General features: G+C 35.8%; 1 protein-coding gene across 1 annotated transcript in view; it reads right to left on the bottom strand.

Moving 5' to 3' along the window:
* The window catches only part of LOC128998056 (acetylcholine receptor subunit alpha-like), a 91,340-nt gene that overhangs the window by 15,916 nt on the left and 51,663 nt on the right, over positions 1-23,761 (bottom strand). The window contains exons 3-9 of the mRNA XM_054424024.1: positions 19,058-19,197; positions 17,072-17,116; positions 15,696-15,805; positions 13,782-13,962; positions 12,141-12,256; positions 10,454-10,622; positions 626-762 (exon numbers count right to left, since the gene is read on the bottom strand). Of these exons, the coding sequence (XP_054279999.1) occupies positions 626-762; positions 10,454-10,622; positions 12,141-12,256; positions 13,782-13,962; positions 15,696-15,805; positions 17,072-17,116; positions 19,058-19,197 (898 nt within the window). The remainder of the gene's footprint in view (positions 1-625; positions 763-10,453; positions 10,623-12,140; positions 12,257-13,781; positions 13,963-15,695; positions 15,806-17,071; positions 17,117-19,057; positions 19,198-23,761) is intronic.

Here is a 23,761-nt window from a genome sequence, read left to right as displayed (position 1 = left end):
TTTTATCAAATAACGATCAGATCGTATTCATCCATATATATATTTTATGTAAATATACAAACTTATATGAATTTCAGTTATGATATTACTTCTTGAAAATGTCATTGTTGTGTCTGAAGAAATACTTCATCACTAAGCCATAAAATTGATAATTATTTAACTATTCGTCTCGTCTTAATATACTAGAAATATAACGTCTTAATTTGTTAAAATATTTTGATTAATCGTCAAAACAATACGTTACGAGTTAAAAATAAAATAAGACATAATATTTTATGAAAAAAAAACAGTTTTAAGTTAATGTCAGTTTAATAAATAACAAGAAAGTTATCATAAATTAAAGTATTGTAATTTATGATTTTAAAAGTTTTTAAATATGCTTAAATTGAAGTGATTGCAGTTTAAAGTGATGGCAACAGAGCAATCATATCATTATAGAACATAGTATATGTAAATAGTTTCATTCTTACTCATAACTTGTTACTGACAGTGACAAATCAATAACCTATTAAAACGAGATGATGGTTTAGATTCCAAGATTGAGTACATTATAGCAATGAACTGACAGGATAAACGGCCTTTAAGCTTATTAAAATTGAACGGCAATCAATGTGCCTATACTTACCTAAAGGTATCGAGGATCATTGTGAAAAGTACGAACTTGCCTAAAAGCGGCACCACCAATGATGTAGGAGGAATAATTTCTGCCAGAAGCAGGAAAAACACAGTGAGCGACAGTAGAATGGAAATGGATAAACTAACCTGAAAAAAATGTATTAATTACTTGGCCCCCTTCTAATAAGATTCAAAAAGCGGATTAACTAACATCTGATTACGTAATAATATTTACATATTAAATGTTCACCTGTCACATGTAGAGTTTATTAATGCAAGTATTCTCAAATGAAAATCACTTGGCGTTCCCTTTAAAATAAATACTGTGAGTAAAAAGATCCCTCAACAGTTTTCTGATTTTTCAAACAAAGTTTATGATAAAAATTTAATTGATAAAAATAAAAAAGTAGCGAATAATAAAGTAATAAAAAAATTCTTTAAAATAATTAACTGATACAATAAATAATAATAAGTAGACTAATCAAATAACAAAGTTATAAAACAACAAGTACTACTGTCTCAATAATAATCATACAAATAGTCATATTCCCTTAAATTATCAAGTAAACGTTTTCTTCAGAAGTCGAATGAGGTGGGATGGAATACTGTGGCGACACGGGACATATGAGGGATCCTCAAACAAGGCAACGATACGATTAAATGTCGTGTAAGGTTAGTACATAGGTCTCCGTATAGAGATCCCCGCAAGGTTAGTACATAAGTCTCTGTATAAAGATCTCCGCAAGGTTAGTACATAGGTCTCCGTATAGAGATCCCCGCAAGGTTAGTACATAAGTCTCCGTATAAAGATCCCCGCAAGGTTAGTACATAAGTCTCTGTATACAGATCTCCGCAAGGTTAGTACATAGGCCTCTGTAAAGAGATCCCCGCAAGGTTAGTACATAAGTCTCTGTATAGAGATCCCCGCAAGGTTAGTACATAAGTCTCTGTATACAGATCTCCGCAAGGTTAGTACATAGGTCTCTGTATAGAGATCCCCGCAAGGTTAGTACATAGGTCTCTGTATACAGATCCCCGCAAGGTTAGTACATAGGTCTCTGTATAGAGATCCCCGCAAGGTTAGTACATAGGCCTCTGTAAAGAGATCCCCGCAAGGTTAGTACATAAGTCTCTGTATACAGATCCCCGCAAGGTTAGTACATAGGTCTCTGTATAGAGATCCCCGCAAGGTTAGTACATAGGTCTCTGTATAGAGATCTCCGCAAGGTTAGTACATAGGTCTCTGTAAAGAGATCCCCGCAAGGTTAGTACATAAGTCTCTGTATAAAGATCTCCGCAAGGTTAGTACATAGGTCTCTGTATAGAGATCCCCGCAAGGTTAGTACATAGGTCTCTGTATAGAGATCCCCGCAAGGTTAGTACATAGGCCTCTGTAAAGAGATCCCCGCAAGGTTAGTACATAAGTCTCTGTATACAGATCCCCGCAAGGTTAGTACATAGGTCTCTGTATAGAGATCCCCGCAAGGTTAGTACATAGGTCTCTGTATAGAGATCTCCGCAAGGTTAGTACATAGGTCTCTGTATAGAGATCCCCGCAAGGTTAGTACATAGGTCTCTGTATAGAGATCCCCGCAAGGTTAGTACATAGGTCTCCGTATACAGATCTCCGCAAGGTTAGTACATAGGTCTCTGTATACAGATCCCCGCAAGGTTAGTACATAGGTCTCTGTATAGAGATCCCCGCAAGGTTAGTACATAGGTCTCTGTATAGAGATCCCCGCAAGGTTAGTACATAGGTCTCTGTATAGAGATCTCCGCAAGGTTAGTACATAGGTCTCTGTATAGAGATCCCCGCAAGGTTAGTACATAGGTCTCCGTATACAGATCTCCGCAAGGTTAGTACATAGGTCTCTGTATAGAGATCCCCGCAAGGTTAGTACATAGGTCTCCGTATAGAGATCCCCGCAAGGTTAGTACATAAGTCTCCGTATAGAGATCCCCGCAAGGTTAGTACATAAGTCTCTGTATACAGATCTCCGCAAGGTTAGTACATAGGCCTCTGTAAAGAGATCCCCGCAAGGTTAGTACATAGGTCTCTGTATAGAGATCCCAGCAAGGTTAGTACATAAGTCTCTGTATACAGATCTCCGCAAGGTTAGTACATTGGTCTCTGTATAGAGATCCCCGCAAGGTTAGTACATAGGTCTCTGTATAGAGATCCCCGCAAGGTTAGTACATAGGTCTCCGTATACAGATCTCCGCAAGGTTAGTACATAGGTCTCTGTATAGAGATCCCCGCAAGGTTAGTACATAGGTCTCCGTATACAGATCTCCGCAAGGTTAGTACATAGGTCTCTGTAAAGAGATCCCCGCAAGGTTAGTACATAAGTCTCTGTATACAGATCTCCGCAAGGTTAGTACATAGGTCTCTGTATAGAGATCCCCGCAAGGTTAGTACATAGGTCTCTGTATAAAGATCTCCGCAAGGTTAGTACATAGGTCTCTGTATAGAGATCCCCGCAAGGTTAGTACATAAGTCTCTGTATAAAGATCTCCGCAAGGTTAGTACATAGGTCTCTGTATAGAGATCCCCGCAAGGTTAGTACATAAGTCTCTGTATAAAGATCTCCGCAAGGTTAGTACATAGGTCTCTGTAAAGAGATCCCCGCAAGGTTAGTACATAAGTCTCTGTATACAGATCTCCGCAAGGTTAGTACATAGGTCTCTGTATAGAGATCCCCGCAAGGTTAGTACATAGGTCTCCGTATACAGATCTCCGCAAGGTTAGTACATAGGTCTCTGTAAAGAGATCCCCGCAAGGTTAGTACATAAGTCTCTGTATACAGATCTCCGCAAGGTTAGTACATAGGCCTCTGTATAGAGATCCCCGCAAGGTTAGTACATAAGTCTCTGTATAAAGATCTCTACAAGGTTAGTACATAGGTCTCTGTATAGAGATCCCCGCAAGGTTAGTACATAAGTCTCTGTATAAAGATCTCCGCAAGGTTAGTACATAGGTCTCTGTAAAGAGATCCCCGCAAGGTTAGTACATAAGTCTCTGTATACAGATCTCCGCAAGGTTAGTACATAGGTCTCTGTATAGAGATCCCCGCAAGGTTAGTACATAGGTCTCCGTATACAGATCTCCGCAAGGTTAGTACATAGGTCTCTGTAAAGAGATCCCCGCAAGGTTAGTACATAAGTCTCTGTATACAGATCTCCGCAAGGTTAGTACATAGGTCTCTGTATAGAGATCCCCGCAAGGTTAGTACATAAGTCTCCGTATCCCCGCAAGGTTAGTACATAAGTCTCTGTATACAGATCTCCGCAAGGTTAGTACATAGGTCTCTGTAAAGAGATCCCCGCAAGGTTAGTACATAAGTCTCTGTATACAGATCCCCGCAAGGTTAGTACATAGGTCTCTGTATAGAGATCCCCGCAAGGTTAGTACATAAGTCTCCGTATAGAGATCCCCGCAAGGTTAGTACATAAGTCTCTGTATAAAGATCTCCGCAAGGTTAGTACATAGGCCTCTGTAAAGAGATCCCCGCAAGGTTAGTACATAAGTCTCTGTATAAAGATCTCCGCAAGGTTAGTACATAGGCCTCTGTAAAGAGATCCCCGCAAGGTTAGTACATAAGTCTCTGTATACAGATCTCCGCAAGGTTAGTACATAGGCCTCTGTAAAGAGATCCCCGCAAGGTTAGTACATAAGTCTCTGTATACAGATCTCCGCAAGGTTAGTACATAAGTCTCTGTATAGAGATCCCCGCAAGGTTAGTACATAGGTCTCTGTATAGAGATCCCCGCAAGGTTAGTACATAAGTCTCCGTATAGAGATCCCCGCAAGGTTAGTACATAAGTCTCTGTATAAAGATCTCCGCAAGGTTAGTACATAGGCCTCTGTAAAGAGATCCCCGCAAGGTTAGTACATAAGTCTCTGTATAAAGATCTCCGCAAGGTTAGTACATAGGCCTCTGTAAAGAGATCCCCGCAAGGTTAGTACATAAGTCTCTGTATACAGATCCCCGCAAGGTTAGTACATAGGTCTCTGTATAGAGATCCCCGCAAGGTTAGTACATAAGTCTCTGTAAAGAGATCCCCGCAAGGTTAGTACATAAGTCTCTGTATACAGATCCCCGCAAGGTTAGTACATAGGTCTCTGTAAAGAGATCCCCGCAAGGTTAGTACATAGGTCTCTGTATACAGATCCCCGCAAGGTTAGTACATAGGTCTCTGTATACAGATCCCCGCAAGGTTAGTACATAGGTCTCTGTAAAGAGATCCCCGCAAGGTTAGTACATAGGTCTCTGTATAGAGATCCCCGCAAGGTTAGTACATAGGTCTCTGTATACAGATCCCCGCAAGGTTAGTACATAGGTCTCTGTACAAAGATCCCCGCAAGGTTAGTACATAAGTCTCCGTATAGAGATCCCCGCAAGGTTAGTACATAAGTCTCTGTATACAGATCCCCGCAAGGTTAGTACATAGGTCTCTGTAAAGAGATCCCCGCAAGGTTAGTACATAGGTCTCTGTATAAAGATCCCCACAAGGTTAGTACATAAGTCTCCGTATAGAGATCCCCGCAAGGTTAGTACATAAGTCTCTGTATACAGATCCCCGCAAGGTTAGTACATAAGTCTCCGTATAGAGATCCCCGCAAGGTTAGTACATAAGTCTCTGTATACAGATCTCCGCAAGGTTAGTACATAGGTCTCTGTATAGAGATCCCCGCAAGGTTAGTACATAGGTCTCCGTATACAGATCTCCGCAAGGTTAGTACATAGGTCTCTGTAAATAGATCCCCGCAAGGTTAGTACATAAGTCTCTGTATACAGATCTCCGCAAGGTTAGTACATAGGCCTCTGTATAGAGATCCCCGCAAGGTTAGTACATAAGTCTCTGTATAAAGATCTCCGCAAGGTTAGTACATAGGTCTCTGTATAGAGATCCCCGCAAGGTTAGTACATAAGTCTCTGTATAAAGATCTCCGCAAGGTTAGTACATAGGTCTCTGTAAAGAGATCCCCGCAAGGTTAGTACATAAGTCTCTGTATACAGATCTCCGCAAGGTTAGTACATAGGTCTCTGTATAGAGATCCCCGCAAGGTTAGTACATAGGTCTCCGTATACAGATCTCCGCAAGGTTAGTACATAGGTCTCTGCAAAGAGATCCCCGCAAGGTTAGTACATAAGTCTCTGTATACAGATCCCCGCAAGGTTAGTACATAGGTCTCTGTATAGAGATCCCCGCAAGGTTAGTACATAAGTCTCCGTATAGAGATCCCCGCAAGGTTAGTACATAAGTCTCTGTATTGAGATCTCCGCAAGGTTAGTACATAGGTCTCTGTAAAGAGATCCCCGCAAGGTTAGTACATAAGTCTCTGTATACAGATCCCCGCAAGGTTAGTACATAGGTCTCTGTATAGAGATCCCCGCAAGGTTAGTACATAAGTCTCCGTATAGAGATCCCCGCAAGGTTAGTACATAAGTCTCTGTATAAAGATCTCCGCAAGGTTAGTACATAGGCCATCTGTAAAGAGATCCCCGCAAGGTTAGTACATAAGTCTCTGTATAAAGATCTCCGCAAGGTTAGTACATAGGCCTCTGTAAAGAGATCCCCGCAAGGTTAGTACATAAGTCTCTGTATACAGATCTCCGCAAGGTTAGTACATAGGCCTCTGTAAAGAGATCCCCGCAAGGTTAGTACATAAGTCTCTGTATACAGATCTCCGCAAGGTTAGTACATAAGTCTCTGTATAGAGATCCCCGCAAGGTTAGTACATAGGTCTCTGTATAGAGATCCCCGCAAGGTTAGTACATAAGTCTCCGTATAGAGATCCCCGCAAGGTTAGTACATAAGTCTCTGTATAAAGATCTCCGCAAGGTTAGTACATAGGCCTCTGTAAAGAGATCCCCGCAAGGTTAGTACATAAGTCTCTGTATAAAGATCTCCGCAAGGTTAGTACATAGGCCTCTGTAAAGAGATCCCCGCAAGGTTAGTACATAAGTCTCTGTATACAGATCCCCGCAAGGTTAGTACATAGGTCTCTGTATAGAGATCCCCGCAAGGTTAGTACATAAGTCTCTGTAAAGAGATCCCCGCAAGGTTAGTACATAAGTCTCTGTATACAGATCCCCGCAAGGTTAGTACATAGGTCTCTGTAAAGAGATCCCCGCAAGGTTAGTACATAGGTCTCTGTATACAGATCCCCGCAAGGTTAGTACATAGGTCTCTGTATACAGATCCCCGCAAGGTTAGTACATAGGTCTCCGTAAAGAGATCCCCGCAAGGTTAGTACATAGGTCTCTGTATAGAGATCCCCGCAAGGTTAGTACATAGGTCTCTGTATACAGATCCCCGCAAGGTTAGTACATAGGTCTCTGTACAAAGATCCCCGCAAGGTTAGTACATAAGTCTCCGTATAGAGATCCCCGCAAGGTTAGTACATAAGTCTCTGTATACAGATCCCCGCAAGGTTAGTACATAGGTCTCTGTAAAGAGATCCCCGCAAGGTTAGTACATAGGTCTCTGTATAAAGATCCCCGCAAGGTTAGTACATAAGTCTCCGTATAGAGATCCCCGCAAGGTTAGTACATAAGTCTCTGTATACAGATCCCCGCAAGGTTAGTACATAAGTCTCCGTATAGAGATCCCCGCAAGGTTAGTACATAAGTCTCTGTATACAGATCCCCGCAAGGTTAGTACATAGGTCTCTGTAAAGAGATCCCCGCAAGGTTAGTACATAGGTCTCTGTATAGAGATCCCCGCAAGGTTAGTACATAGGTCTCTGTATACAGATCCCCGCAAGGTTAGTACATAGGTCTCTGTATAAAGATCTCCGCAAGGTTAGTACATAGGTCTCTGTAAAGAGATCCCCGCAAGGTTAGTACATAAGTCTCTGTATACAGATCCCCGCAAGGTTAGTACATAGGTCTCTGTATAGAGATCCCCGCAAGGTTAGTACATAGGTCTCTGTATAGAGATCCCCGCAAGGTTAGTACATAGGTCTCTGTATAAAGATCTCCGCAAGTTTAGTACATAGGTCTCTGTATAGAGATCCCCGCAAGGTTAGTACATAGGTCTCTGTATAAAGATCTCCGCAAGGTTAGTACATAGGTCTCTGTATAGAGATCCCCGCAAGGTTAGTACATAAGTCTCTGTATAAAGATCTCCGCAAGGTTAGTACATAGGTCTCTGTATAGAGATCCCCGCAAGGTTAGTACATAAGTCTCTGTATAAAGATCTCCGCAAGTTTAGTACATAGGTCTCTGTATAGAGATCCCCGCAAGGTTAGTACATAGGTCTCTGTATAAAGATCTCCGCAAGGTTAGTACATAGGTCTCTGTATAGAGATCAACTATACAATACAACCATGTACATGACACTTGAGAACAAGATCAAATTAATTTGCCTTACAAAAAAAAAATCAATACATATAGTCTTTTTAATGTATACAATTAGTTTGTTTACCGTACACCAATTAGCTATTTTTTTTAATCTTCCTGCAAATATTTTTGCAGAACACAAACGGCAATTATTTCTTATAGTACATAATAGATGCGATCATTTTTTAAAGATTTTTCATAGTTACTGACCAGCCAATGAATTTAAATAAATGTGGTAACGCCCCTACTTACAAATTAGTTAATGAACTACAGTTTAAAATTATAAAAATTATCATTTACTTTATAGCTTAAGAACAGTAAATTAATAACTTAAAGGGTAATACACGTTTATTTAATTCATTTAGTAATAAAAATATATAATTATCTCAGTAAAAAGAAAGTATGCCTTCTAATGTCTTAGGGAACACAGATTTTAGAAGTGAACAATCGCGTTCTCTTTAAAATATCCTTTTTCCTTGTAGTTAAGATTAATGTCATTATTTAACTACTTTCTGGCTATCGAGCAATTGATAAATACATGTATATCAATTAATGTGTGGTACACAAATAATTTCATTACAGTTACTTTTCTTGGATTTATGAAATAAACCCCTATTTTTCTAATCATATCGTATGATTACAGTTACTCGCATACCTCAAATCATACAAAACCATTCAGAATATATTCATTAACGCCAGCCAACTTCCATGCGTAAAAAATGTTATACATTTTCAGAAATAAAGACAATTTACTCTATTTGTGTGAGTGTATTTGTGTCGGGCGTTGGTTCCAAGTATGTATTCTACTGATTGTGTTTGCTTTATCCTTGTTCCACGCTTGAGGTTGACATTGTACCTTGAAACTAAATACAGTAATACACATAAAACCATATTTTTCTCAATCTGGGTTATGTATATCTTACTTCTCTGTGATGCTATTAGTGTGGGAACGTAAAATATATTATATAAGCAACGAGTTGTGTGTAATCCAAACGTTTAAATACTAAAATGTTAAAATAAAATCTGCTATCCTTCCTAACTTTTTATAATGATAAAACTTTTATCAGAAGGTCATAACGTGGACTTGAATTATTTTGCATAATCCAGTTTTGATGTTATTAAATTAAAATACTAAAGCGTCCTCTATAATGAATGCAGTATTTACAATTGTTGTCAGAGAATTATATCGATAGTTATTAGCGAATTTCCCATATGGGGAATAAGCTACCATTTTGAAGAGCTAAAAAAAACAAATAATTGAGAAACTACAATCGAAATCGATCACCACTTACCATCTTTTATGTATATTTACCGTCTTGTGAGTAACAGAAGCGTAAATATATGCTTTAAGTATATTTACACAGACGTGTGTGTGTATCAATGAACCTATGGTAACCATGATAACCGCAGCATGGCTGACAGCCTATATTTTTTATTTTTGTCTGTCGTCTTTGGCATACTATGATCCCTACGGTAAGAATTGATTTACTTTATGCAAAATTCACAAACATATATTTTTATGTTTCGGTTAACAGCCATTATTTGGCAGTCCTTAATTAGTGTCTGAACCTAGTGAAGCTTCAACAAAGGGGTTATTTTACAACAGACAATGATTCTAGCGCACCTCTCAACTGCTGTTGGCAGGTAATGATGTATATATTAATGAGGATTTATATAAAGCTTAAAATGTCTTAAATACGAGTAACATGGCATTTGTTTTATTAGAAAGGAATAATTTTACTTTTTTAACAAGCTATTCCTTTATTATAACCTATAAAAAGTAATTTTTGAAAAGAAATATGGTTTTACGTTTTCTACCAGCTATCTACTTTTATAACCTTTTTAAAACTTGAGTTTGTTTTGTTAAATAGTTAGCGAGCTAAAATTTCAAAATTAATAACAATAATCATACAAGGTACCGTAAGTAATTTTAAGACTTTGGAAATAGGTTTTATGGGTCAAAATAAAAAATATTGCTAAGGATGACTTGTCCACCAGTAGGACTTTGGGGGACGGAGGAGCGCTCCCACAACTACCGGCTCTGGCAGGACACCTGGATCAGGCAACTTATTCAGCAAGTCCAGCCATGGTTTAATGGTTGGATGGGAATGTGGGATATTCCTTGGGTAGAATAAAGGTCACGGATATTTTCCCCGCAAGTTACCTGTTCAGAATAGACAAGACAAGTGTGGGACGTATGGATGAAGACAATGTTGGTGGACATGGTCATCCAAATTTTGTCACAGATCGTTTGGGTATTCTCTGTGCCAAGAAGCCATGACCGGGATGCGGTCTAGGCTATTAATGGATGGAATGTCCTTAACAGAGCAAGCCCTAAAGCTCTAGGTCCCATGTAGACCTTACTTGAAATGTGACAGTCAAACAATTCTAGGACTTTATCCAAAGGAGTAGAAGGGTCTGTAGTGAGTATCCTGACAAATAAACGTTGTTTTACTTAACCACCAATCGGTGAAGCTATTTTTTATTACCTTTTCTCCACTATCTGAAGGCAAGTAGAACACAAGTACTGTGAGAAAAGAAATGCCCATACAGGGAATTATCAAGTTGACTGTGTAGAAAAGTGTCTTTCGTCGCATGGTGATGTTGAACGTAATGTCCAGGTAAGGTTCGTCACAACACGTGTAGAACTTTTCATGCCTGTAAGAAATCACATATATTTGTAAGATTTTAAATAAGTAGATTTTAATTAGATACATACCACACATAGGGTAGAGGAGAGCATGCACTTTAATGTTGCCATTACCTATATACACTAAGGTTTAAATTTTGTAGGTGGACGGTTTTAACGTATCAATATTTAAATTTAGTTTCGGCTAAATTACAACAAGACATATACACTGAACAACTCTCATACAATTATTTTGACAGTTACTAACAAATGTACACAATGTCAAACACAATTTTATTTAAAAATATTTATTTTAAAGTGTCTAGTAACTTGATGAAACGGATTATGAAAATGTCAAACAAAACTGTGCAGTAAACATTTTACCCATTTTCTCTATTTAAGCAGATTATATTATAAGGGCATATTATAAGTCCCTATTATATGAATCTGAATAAGTGATTAAGTTCATATGACAACAAATCAAAGTACACCAGAAAAATACATAAGTGCCCTATAAACATAACTCGCTTCATGGTAAAATTCAGGAGTGGTTCTGAGATTAGGCCACCTTTTGAATCCATGAAATGCTGTAACTTTTGTTAGTTGATTTAACATCTCTCGTCTAATCAGTATGTAGATTTGTACAATACAAAAACCACTGATCCTGGAGTAATTCTAAAGCTTATTTTTTATAGTCTTAACATACCAAAATTCGAAATATAATCAAAATAAATAAATTCAACATTTTCATTCAAACATTAGCACATTAGTTTACATCCGATTTGTCGATAACATTATTTTATTTAAGTTAAATTTTTGTTCGTTGCCTTGTGTTTTTGAAATCCATATCCATTCACTAACGCCCATTTTACAATGTTTAACAAATATCATTCTAGAGCCACAGCTGGGTCCAGCGTGGTCCAACACAGTGTAGCTAAGATACAAAACGCTACCTATAACATTTAACTGAATCCGGACCTGACAACCTGCTAAAAAAACTATTCATGACATAGAAACCAAGCATCTGGCAACCCTGTAAAAACTGGATCTTTAAAGGTACAAAAGGGAAACCAACCCCTCGGTGCATCCACACCCCTGACTGTCTCCGTGATGCAACCTCCCGTGACCTGTGGCGAAATATACATTAGTACTTAGATATGGACTTCAACAACACAAGAGAACCAACAAAAAACTAACTGAATTATAATGTCCAACAAATACGTTAAAAGTAGGTTCGTGTAAGGTGAGTCTATGGCCCAATCACAAAACTCTTAGGGCCAAACAATACATCGTTAGGTTTAAGGATTTATTTACACCTTGCGTAGCCTTATCTAACAAATTAAACGCTAAAGCTTAGTGTAAGACATTTAAACGATTAATTAAATCAAGTAAATTAAAATTAAAAACATTAAATTAAAAACCAAACACTAACTTTTAAAGATATAAATAACAAGAGTAACATGTAACTGATAACAGTATGAGTCGAATGCATTTGTTAGGATACAAAATCTGTTAAAGAGCTTTTATAATGACTAATACACACTGACCTGACAGCTGGAACCTCAAGGATGTCCCATTCAACGGAAGTATAGAACTCTGACAAATCTACGCCAATCTCGACAATGTTGGAATCTTTAACTTCATCCACGTGCCTCAGGTCCACCTGGTGCAAAATAGCATGAATAAATATTACTTCATTAAGAAATATTAACACTTGTAATGACTCCAGAGCAAGAGGCATATTTCCAAATCTTAACACATTGTCACATTTGCGAAAAGCCACTGGGAGATAGGGTGCGAGAGCATTGTCGTTTTTAACAGGCCGATCTCGTGGAGCTGCCCACAATGATTGTGCTTTAAACTACTATATAAAGTAACAAAGAAAATTCCAATATTCTTCCATAGCTTAAAACAGCATGATGGACATTTAAAAATGCAACACTTAGGAAAGTTAAATCGTAAATTAAATTGCATAGCCAAAGATAAAAAAAAGTACATTTCATTCTCAGTTGACAATTTAGTATTTTTAGATTCCTACAATTTTCTGTCCCTTCCATTATACAAATTAGCTTCCAATTTAAATACATTTAGATCTATAGAAACTACAATACTACAACGCAAAGGCGTATTTCCCTATGTATCCATGACGGGGCCAGATAAGTTTTCAGAGTCTCTCTCTCCAATAGAAGCATTTTATAGCAATCTAACTAAAGAACATCCCGACCAATGAATATGAACATTTACAAATAATTACAAATGACTAGCGTGTAGCCGATACTTTGGCCGACTCACCTGGAACCCATCGTACGTCCATGAGCCAAACTTCATGACGCAACCGATACTTTGGCCAACTCACCTGGAACCCATCGTACGTCCATTACCCAAACTTCATGACGCAACCACTACTTTGGCCAACTCACCTGGAAACCATCGTACGTCCATAAGCCAAACTTCATGACGCAACCGATACGTTGGCCAACTCACCTGGAACCCATCGTACGTCCATTACCCAAACTTCATGACGCAACCGATACTTTGGCCAACTCACCTGGAACCCATCGTACGTCCATGAGCCAAACTTCATGACGCAACCGGTAATTTGGCCAACTCACCTGGAACCCATCGTACGTCCATGAGCCAAACTTAATGACGCAACCATTACTTTGGCCAACTCACCTGGAACCCATCATACGTCCATAAGCCAAACTTCATGACGCAACCGATACTTTGGCCAACTCACCTGGAACCCATCGTACGTCCATGAGCCAAACTTCATGACGCAACCGGTAATTTGGCCAACTCACCTGGAACCCATCGTACGTCCATGAGCCAAACTTAATGACGCAACCATTACTTTGGCCAACTCACCTGGAACCCATCGTACGTTCATGAGCCAAACTTAATGACGCAACCATTACTTTGGCCAACTCACCTGGATCCCATCATACGTCCATAAGCCAAACTTCATGACGCAACCGATACTTTGGCCAACTCACCTGGAACCCATCGTACGTCCATGAGCCAAACTTCATGACGCAACCGGTAATTTGGCCAACTCACCTGGAACCCATCGTACGTCCATGAGCCAAACTTAATGACGCAACCATTACTTTGGCCAACTCACCTGGAACCCATCATACGTCCATGAGCCAAACTTCATGACGAAACCGATACTTTGGCCAACTCACCTGGAACCCATCGTACGTCCATGAGCCAAACTTCATGACGCAAGTTTGCTCGTCGAAAGGGAAGTACTCCACGTCAATTTCACAAGATGATTTGTAAATGGCGGGAGGTTTCCATTCGACCCGTCCTGTATAGTTTAGCGTGGCCTTTGTAGCTAGGGTTACCTCAAAGTTGCCATCCGCACTAAAATAAAATATCGTTTAATTTATAACATGCTAACCATTCGCAGCCCTAATTTAACTATTATTTATTTTGTTCTTACTTGATTTTCTTTTGTTTTATAGACAGGTCTTATAATCATAAATTCCCAATTTCAATAATCATTTCTAATGGATAGAGCTGTGGTATAGTTGATGCTAAACAAAGAAGTCATCAATTTGAAGCTGCGGTTTTAGTAAAATAAGAGTTTTTATGCTTTACAAGCAAGCAAGTCAAATATAGGTATTACGTTTATATGAACCCAATTGTAATAGTTTTTACAACATAAAGATTAAAGATAGATTTAAAACCAAAACTCTTCATCAAACAAATAGTTTATTCAACTAAATGATTAAAAATTTTCTTTTTCATTAGTCCTGTCATCCAAAACTAAGTTTAATAACTGACCCAGCAAACTGTATATGTTTCTAGTTTCCCATTCATTTAATGAAAAGTATTTTTTATGACACAACGTAAGTATCAAAGATTCAGTTTCAAAATTACTTAAAATGTATAATTACAATACTTGTTTCATACTTATATAATAACATAATTATATGAATTTAACTATACTTTTACTGTATAAAAAATATTATATAAATTCTTTAAGAATATAAATATACAATGTTTTTCCCATAAATTATAGAGAACAAATTAATGTAAACACTATGCTTTATTAGTTGGTTAACTGCAACCTTTTGTGACCAAATACAGGAATGATTTGTGATACAGAACGACTAGGGGCAAAGCGACTTGCCTTATCGCCAGAAGACTTCATCAGAAAGTGTTTAGGTAAGAGACACAATGACATGTGATATAGCATTAGACTCTTTTTGTGATCGTCTTTTTGTATTTGGTCATTGACGTTTTGTAAAATTATACCAGGCCTTAAGTTGCATTAGGATTTCAGTTCCATATCAAACAACAGTTTGGTAAAACAGTACATTGTAGGGGAAATAAGTAATTCACAGGGTTATATGCTATTTGCATCAATATTTCCTGTTGGCGTAAATGTGCCGATTAAATTATCTATGCAACAATAACTAAATTTGTTGTATCACTAATACATTTAATTTCCTAAATTTGTAACGTTCAATTGGTAGCAAATCGCTAAAATTAAATTACTGAGAGATTGTATAAAATGGGTTTTTTTTTGTATTGGATAGCGTTATCTAGGTTTGTAATACAAACTCAAAAAAATTAATTATTTGGAGCGTATAAGACTATTGTAGATTCTGACTTAGTTCCGTTGGTAAATAGGTATGCGGGTTTTAGCTCTTTGCCTGATGTAGGGTTAAATATCTCAAAATGAATGAATAATTTTAGAAGAAAGATACAGATTCATAAAAAAATTAAGTAAAACTTTCGTCTAAAATAACCATAAGGTACAATTTATAGGTCTATATCATAGCATAACAAATTTCTATTTGGTAAATGCAAAAAATGCCCTTCTTAAAAGAAAAATTATTAACTCGGGTATTTAAAATTTACCCTGGATTTATTTAGACTGTTTACCAGTTTCTTTTGACCTTGTATATGCCTGTCCACATAGGCTTCGGTCCTGTGCCTAGAATATATTGAGACTGAACAGTACAAGCTGCAGCGTATGAAAGAATAAATGTCACTGCAGTATGTACGCAGGCCGTCCCACTACTAAATCAGCAATTAAATAGGAATTTGAATATTAATATATATAAAATATTTACGTTAGCACTAACTTATTATAAAGGACGATGTCAGGTCTCCAAATGTGATCTGAAGGAACATGAAGCATCTCTACACCACCATATTCTCTAGGGTCCCACTGTAGTTTGTAGTCATACCATGACTGTCAGGACAAGAAACACAACATATCAACTGTTACGTTATCTTATAATCTAACAGAGAACCAAAAATATTCTCTAGGGCCCCGTAGCTTGTAGTTATACTACGACTGTAAAAATCAGGAACACTTACTAAAATAAATATAAAAAAGTGAAATCACCAGCTGTGACTTTATTCTTAACATCTACTTCCTACGACCTTATTGCAAAAATGTGTTTCAAGCTGAAGTGATTCTATATTACTATTATATGGCAGTAAAATATTTAAGTGGCGTTTATACAAAATAGTCTTAGTAATAATTGGTTTTCTTACTTATCATTCAGGTAGCAATGTATATAAGAAGCAGTTTCTCCTAAAATACTTGCAACATCGCAATATACATTATAAAAAAAGCCTAAATAAATAACTTTCATAGTATTAAATGTCCTCAAATTGTTTGCAATTTACTTCCTCTTCGTTACATAGTTATTATTGGATATTTTAATAGTAATCTTCTTGGGGATAGAATATTTGCTGAGAAAACCCAATTGTTGATTTAAGTTAATAGTTTAAATCGATGGATTGAATTTCATTATCTTACAATATTCTTGTAATTCTGGTTAAACCACATGAGGTAAATTATGTAAGGTAATGAAATACTACATATCAATCAATATAAATCAATGGTAGTACAGTTAATCATGATATCTTTTTTTTTACCTTTCAAAGCTAATTTTTGTTTGCAAATGCTGATACACCATTAGATCTTATCATCTGTAATCAGTCTGATCAGGCTGACTATATTCATAATAAATTTATCGATGTTTATATAATTTTAAAAATCTGAGCTTTAATCCATCTGAAAGATAAGACTACGATGGTATTGTCCTTTATCTTTCATTTATTCGATTATGCTCATGTTGCTTTTTAAGTTGTGAATAAAACATTGTTTGGATTTATTTTAATTGTACAAATTAGGATGTTTCAAACTGTTCATGTAATCAAAAACCTTTCACGTTAATGCACTTAGTATTATATTAGACTACCAGAACTATTCATATAAATAGAGTAAATTTAAATTTTAATGTATAATTTGCTATGCATTATTTAGTCTTTCAACCCACATCATTGTGATTAGATAACGTAATACATATGTTGTGATGACGGAGGAGACCAACAAGGTAAACAATCTTCTTTTAATTTTATAATTTATATATATATATATATATTGATTATATGAAACATAGCAAGTAAAATAACATGCAAATTCCAATATCATTTAAATATTTACCTGTTCCACCCATAAATTTGTTGTCATGATTTGGTTCTTAAGATTCTGTAAAAGAAAACCATGTTAGCTTGGGGTCTATTGAAATATTTTATAACCTAATATTATTTCCATCAAGCACAATATAACTACAAAATGTGTATTCGAAAATGTCAAATATAAATTTCATTTTGCTATTTTCTAATAACAATAAAATTACTTAAATATGATGTTATTTATAAACTTGTAAATACCATTGCATTGTATTTTTGATGTGATTGAAGTGACGTTCGTTATTATTTATGAGCATATATTGAGAACAATCAGTTCAGGCTTTTTAGTGTTTTAGTGTATAAAGAAAATCGTTGTGAGAGTTTCGTCACAAGGAGCTCAAAATGTTTCTATTTTACTTCGATTTTCAATTACAGAAATCTTCAAATTTAGATCAAGAAGTTTCTTCAAGTGTTTTGTTAGCCTAGAGCGATTGAAATCAGAGGATACAATGATAATTATTTAGTTTACTTCTAAAGAATCAACTTAGAGTACAACTTTGTCTCCTCTTGAAAATCTATTGTAAAAAAGGATTGTCTGCGTCATTCAAGCTAGTGTCCATCCGTCTGTTTAGGAATTACACTCAACGAGCAGCGGTTCTCATCGGGCCCAACTTATACTATTTTATATATTTTTATGTTCGGGCAGTTATAATATTGTATGTTTAGTTTGTTTTTATGTAAGTTGTGAAGTTGATTAATAATTTAAATATGAATTCTGACTATAAAAAGGGATTTAGTGACTGGACGATGTTTTGGGATTTCATATAAGTAGTTTTTTAATTTGTGTTTTAATTTTTTTAGTTATAGAAAGATAAACTGTTATATAACGTGTTATATAATTTTGTGTAAGTAATGTCTCTTATTGTTTTTAAAAAGAGTATATCATTCTTCAAATAAATTAACACTAGAGATAGCCTAATACTTCAAAATGAACTAACCTAGAACTCTCAAAATCAATCTGTAATATTGTCATAATCACTAGAAATAATTGTGTAAAGGGTTTGACGGGGCTTAAAACTTAATGAAAAAAATATATATGTTTTGAGCTATAACAAAAAAAGTCGAAAACAATCTTTGTACTATTGAACAAATTGTGGTTATGTTTTGTGTGAACAAATGTTTACAGTCAATTTTTATGCCCTATGAAAATGAAAATAAAAGTAAAAAAGGTATGTTGCAATTGATTTGACATACAACACCGCGTAGCCTTGTATTTTAATAGGAAACCACACAGTTAAGAACAATTTAAAAGTATACAATAAAACTAAATAAAACTTAACAGAGCCTTAATGTTTGTTTGATTTTTAACACGAAATTTATTTTTTTTATTTAGGAATACTGTGTGTGTGTGTGTTTTAATACTGTAACTAGAATGAAGTAATACCAACGTTTAACTAATCATTTTAATTTTTTCCCGTACATTGAGAATTATATTATAATATTCCCTGTGGTATTTAAATATTTAACAATTTAAATTAAAATTTTCGTGTAGAACAATTTTAAAATCAAAATATTAAACCCTGCCGACATTATACAACAATCATATTGTGATTGATTTTACCTTAGGAATACTTTTAAATGCCATTCAATAGAACCTAAAGTTTCTAGTTAATATTCGAAAACCTCATAAGTAGCTTAAATAGATTATTTACAATGAGTAAGTTATTAGCATAAAAAAAGGTTACTAACCTGTCGTCAATCAGTCCTATATTGTCGTGGATGACTATAGTGTCGGGATTAAAACCCCGTGTTCAAATCTTTCTCTTCAGTCGCCAAATTGTCAAACCCCGAAACTATAGTCATCCACGACAATATAGGACTGATTGACGACAGGTTATTGACCTTATGTTATGTCAATTAATCAATCCTGGAGGCAAATTATGTATAAAGTTATTGAAATAGGAATTGTTAATGTAGACATTAGGATGATTGACCAGAGCTAGTATATTTCTCTTACCACATCAATTAACTGGGAAAGTTTGAGCTTTATTTTGACTGTTAGAGCATCTGAGACGTTGACGACAGGCCGCACGAGCTTGTTGTAGTTTGAGAGTAGGTCGTCATACAAACGCTTGGCATCAGGGTTGCAACAGCATCCTGCAAAAAAAAACAATAAAGCTAACAAACCCCTTAAATCGACTACTTTGAGAGCCACTGTATAATAACCACAACGATAGTTTTGCTACTTTTTATTCGGTAAAACTTCCATGGACATAACAAGGATTAGGAGGTTGGAAGATTGCCGGTGCGGGAGAGAATGGCTACATGTCCCTGCAACTACTCAGTGACTGTTTGTTTCTTCCAATATTGCTTTGTAGTTCACTGTTTTCTAACAAATGACAGTTGTTTCCGTACCAATGTCATGATCATTTAAAATGTAAATGATTAATCCTGTCACTTTATGTAGGAATTATTATATACAGACTATCGTATAAGCTACTTTCTTTTAGCTATACCAAATTCATAGAGGGATTGGTAAATCTGTTAGTACTAAACATACATAATCTACCAAAAGGTCTGTTTGTGTCTGATAAAACGCAAGAAAATTGCTTCGAAATCAATACTGAAAAATTTTTCGAAGAGCTAAATTCTGATATTATAGCCTCAAACCTGAATAACTTGAAATACCAAGTAACCTACTGGTAGCTTATCACTTTCATACAGTACCCATTAAAGACTCTATGGAACAGAAACACAATTTCTGGGCTAGTTTCTCCACTGTTACAAAAACATAGAGACCTGAATATAGAACTCCTTCGCCCCAAGGTACCAAGCACTACGAAGCATTAAAGCATTTGAGTTATACTAGGGGAAACCCGTCGAAATCGACGGTTACTTTCAAGGCTTACGTTAATTCATCTAACTGCGATGAATTGGGTGAAATATACATATTTTGAGCATTTAACATTGTTCAAAAAGTAATAAGTGTAAAAACAATAACAATATTGCGTTAGTTGCCAAATTTGGTTGTTCATTCAATGATTAAAATATTTCCTATCCTGTACGTCATCGGAGTTATTATTAGTATGTTATATGGTATCTCTTCCTTTGGTAGAACCTTTAAATAGTATTTAAATCGTATTGGTGGATCTTGTAGTTTAACACTTCCGCGACTTCATCAGTGTTTGAGAAACATATCTGTTTGTTGAGAAGACACGTTCTAACTTCAAAGGGAGGTATATCCGTTACAGTGTATGTTTGATTTTCCTTCGTCACGTAGCGTCAGTTCATATCGTACTTCTGTGCCAATGAATGAACCCTCTAGCAAAGTTTTGAGAAATTGACTGTGGGGTTACTGATAAAGCTGGAATTCCTTGACATGGGGGATGTCAGTCAGTTGTCTCGGCCTTATCAATAACTTAAAGTTGTCAATATAATCTCTCTACGGAATGTTAGGTGTAGTGGAATACATGAAGTAAAGTTGGATTTTATTCTTCAACTGTTAGGGGCCTCCTAGTTTATATAATCTTGGCGGCTTCATTGGCAATAAATAATGCAAATGACATAGCAATGGAACATTTCCAAAAAGCAAAAATACTGTAAAATGGCTGTTAAAATACTTTAATCCTTTAATACGTTTTTTTATGGCGACCATTCATAGTAGGTATTTTAAGCCAAGTATGAATGGAGATGAGTGTAGGATGAGTGGCGCGATCTTGTAGTCTTGTTAGTGACTAAGGCCGACATTCCTTAGATACAGCTGGTAATTAATAGCCCATACAGCGAATGGCAACCAAGGGACCTACAGTTTTTAGTTGAATTGGAACACATTTTTTTTTGCATTTGTATTTATGAATTTGTATAATTATCAGGATAGCACTGCGGGTAGTCGTAGTACTCACTCGTGCGGACGTTAATTCACACCAGGGAGTATCGCATCCACAGTTCATTCCTATAAATATCCACAATTTGTGACCTCCTAGTAGCTGGATTACAGGACGACGCCACCCGTCCCAGTCAAAGGATTATGTGATCTAGTTTAAAAGGAATATGACCTTTCTGTCATGACAGTAGCTGCTTAAATTGTATTTTCTCTTTGTACCATATTTTACAGCCAAAATGTCGTGTTATTTTCAATAATGTTACTAATTCAGTGCGCCAAAGTCCGTAATATAGGCAGGTGCAAATAACTTGTCAAGATAGGTACCATTTTAGGCAATGTTTCTAAGTTTGGATTTTATTAGACACAATAAGAGCAGATATTTCTACATAAATATTTGATATTTTGTAGAATAATATTATAAAATGTAGGCAAAAGTTGCGAAAAAGGCACACACCCGTACAATATTATAGATATAAGATAGTTCAATAAGAAATTATTTAAGAATTGCCGTGATAAAAGGATTTTCCACTGATTTTGTAATGGAACGTTATATTGCAAAACATGGCATGATAAAGAAGAAAATCAATTTTAAAATCAGAAAATAACATTGCAAATACTTATTTGGTAGAATTCAACTCCCAAAAAATATGTGTTGTTTTAAATACAATTTAAAAATGAACAGCTGTTTCATTAAAACTATTATTCTCATGGCCAAAATGTAAACAACTTTGTGGAGGGATCTTTAAAGGCTTCTGGGGCAGAGTCCTAAGGTATTTTGCTCAGTTTATCTTTTCATAACTAACTAATCTACAGACCAAGACCTTTCTTTGGACACCTCTACCAAGTTGACACCCCAACCGTTCTCTCAAATTAGTGGGGACAAAGTTTCCAATCAAATATTTAGATTCCCCCATGTTAATCTTATGGGAGAAACTCCAACTTTGATGGCCTGTGGGGCAAAGCCCGAGGATTTTTACTACGTGAATTGGTGAAAGGGGGTGTCTACACCATAAATACTTTATTTTGACACGTAGTTTGTAAAAATCCGTCCATTATTAACGGGTTAGTAGTGTTTTGTAGAAATCGCCTTCACGTATTATATATAAGGATAGTATTTTATTTTTTATTTAGATTTAAAGATGAACATGATTTACGGTTGGGATGACACCCGACGCACGATCATTATTCTAGAAATTTGACTCACTGCAGGGCCATCAAGTCACTATATGGAGCGATTTGCATAACTGAAACCAAGCTAATAAACACACAGGACTAACAAGAAAACTAAGTCTACCTGCCACAAGAGACCAATTGGATATACCTTGACGAACAACCTGAAAACTCAGACTTGAAGAGAGGTTCTTAACACTACAACGGTAGATGCTAAATGCGAATATTTCATATACATACTAGTTTGAGAAATCAACAATGCAATGTTAAAAATCAACGCAAACATTAGTTCCAATCCAAATAAAGTATCCTGGAACGATGACCCCATCAAACTAAGAAAACTAATAAAGATAATACAGCTTGAAAAGATTGTGATAGAGAAATAATAAATAAAAAATCCGACCGTACAGTGACAAATAATAGAAGCCCCGAGCAAAAGAAAAGCAGTGCGGCAAATTACAAAAGGAGCAAAACCCCAACCTCAAAATAATTTTATATGATGAAAGGATGGTAGACCAAAAATTAATATGCCATAGCCTAAATCCCTACTTAATAAATAGTGGGAAATCTAATACAAGAAACGTTAAAACTGGAAAGATTCATATATAATAACGGGTATCCATGAGTTTTTTGAAATTGGCTTCTGTATTGGCAATCAGAAAAATAAAGCTTTCGAATTTCTATATCCTGAAAGCGAGAAGGCCCTATTAAAAAAATACAACAAATGAAAACGTTCTTAATACTCTGTACAACCCAAAAAAAACCATAAACGTTCTATCAGCTATTTTAAAGTTGGTCACCAAATTGGACAATGGAGAAATTTTTAAAACTTCCAACAACTAACTTTCATTAACTATGAGAAATACGGAGATGGTTAATTTTTGATGACATTGCAAATTTGAGCAAACGTGTAGGTCGTAGAAAGGTGAAAGATATTAAATTTCATTTTAAAAATTTGAGTACACTACTTTCGGGATTCTGGATTAGCTTCGGATAGCTGGATAACTTCGGGATGCTGTGGACGCTCTGGAATAGCTCAATATGAAACTCGGAAGTTTGAATTTAAATTCGATAGTGTCCATTCCCATAATTTTATTAAAGACATATCGTTGTTTAGCTCAATGACCACTTGCTGGGAAATGGAAATAAAAATCCATCAAACCCAATATAATCTTTGGTAAAAAGACAATTTAATTTATTATTGTATCATAAGTAAATATATTTTATACCCGTTTTTATTTAAGACTAAATTGCCGTCCAATAAAAAGATTAATTGCAGTTTCAAAACATCTAAAATACAAGATTGATTTGGTTTTGGTCTATCTTGGATTATTCTTTGTTTTGTATTGGTATATATGTATAAGTTAGTCAGCCCTTTCGTGTGGTGGAGCAATGTCAAACTAATTAATCTTCCGTTGGATAGATAGATCTAAAGCAGAATATACATTGTTCATATAGCATAATATACAACTAATTGAAATCAAATTTGGTCTTTAGATAGGGGATGTTATGATTTTATTTTATGTTATGTTATGATGTTATGTTTTTAGTTAAAGGTTTGAGACATGAGGCAAATAATGTTATTATATTGCATCTATATATTTTATAAAGAGAAATTATTTTTACCAAAATCTACAAAAAAGAATAATCTTATAGAAAACAATCAGA

The sequence above is a fragment of the Macrosteles quadrilineatus genome, unplaced genomic scaffold (assembly GCF_028750875.1).
Source record: "Macrosteles quadrilineatus isolate MER2022 unplaced genomic scaffold, UCM_ALF_1.0 Scaffold_7__1_contigs__length_78375512, whole genome shotgun sequence".
NCBI lineage: Eukaryota > Metazoa > Arthropoda > Insecta > Hemiptera > Cicadellidae > Macrosteles > Macrosteles quadrilineatus.
The sequence above is the reverse complement of the archived record's forward strand: the minus strand, read 5'-3'. Positions and strand labels throughout refer to the sequence as shown.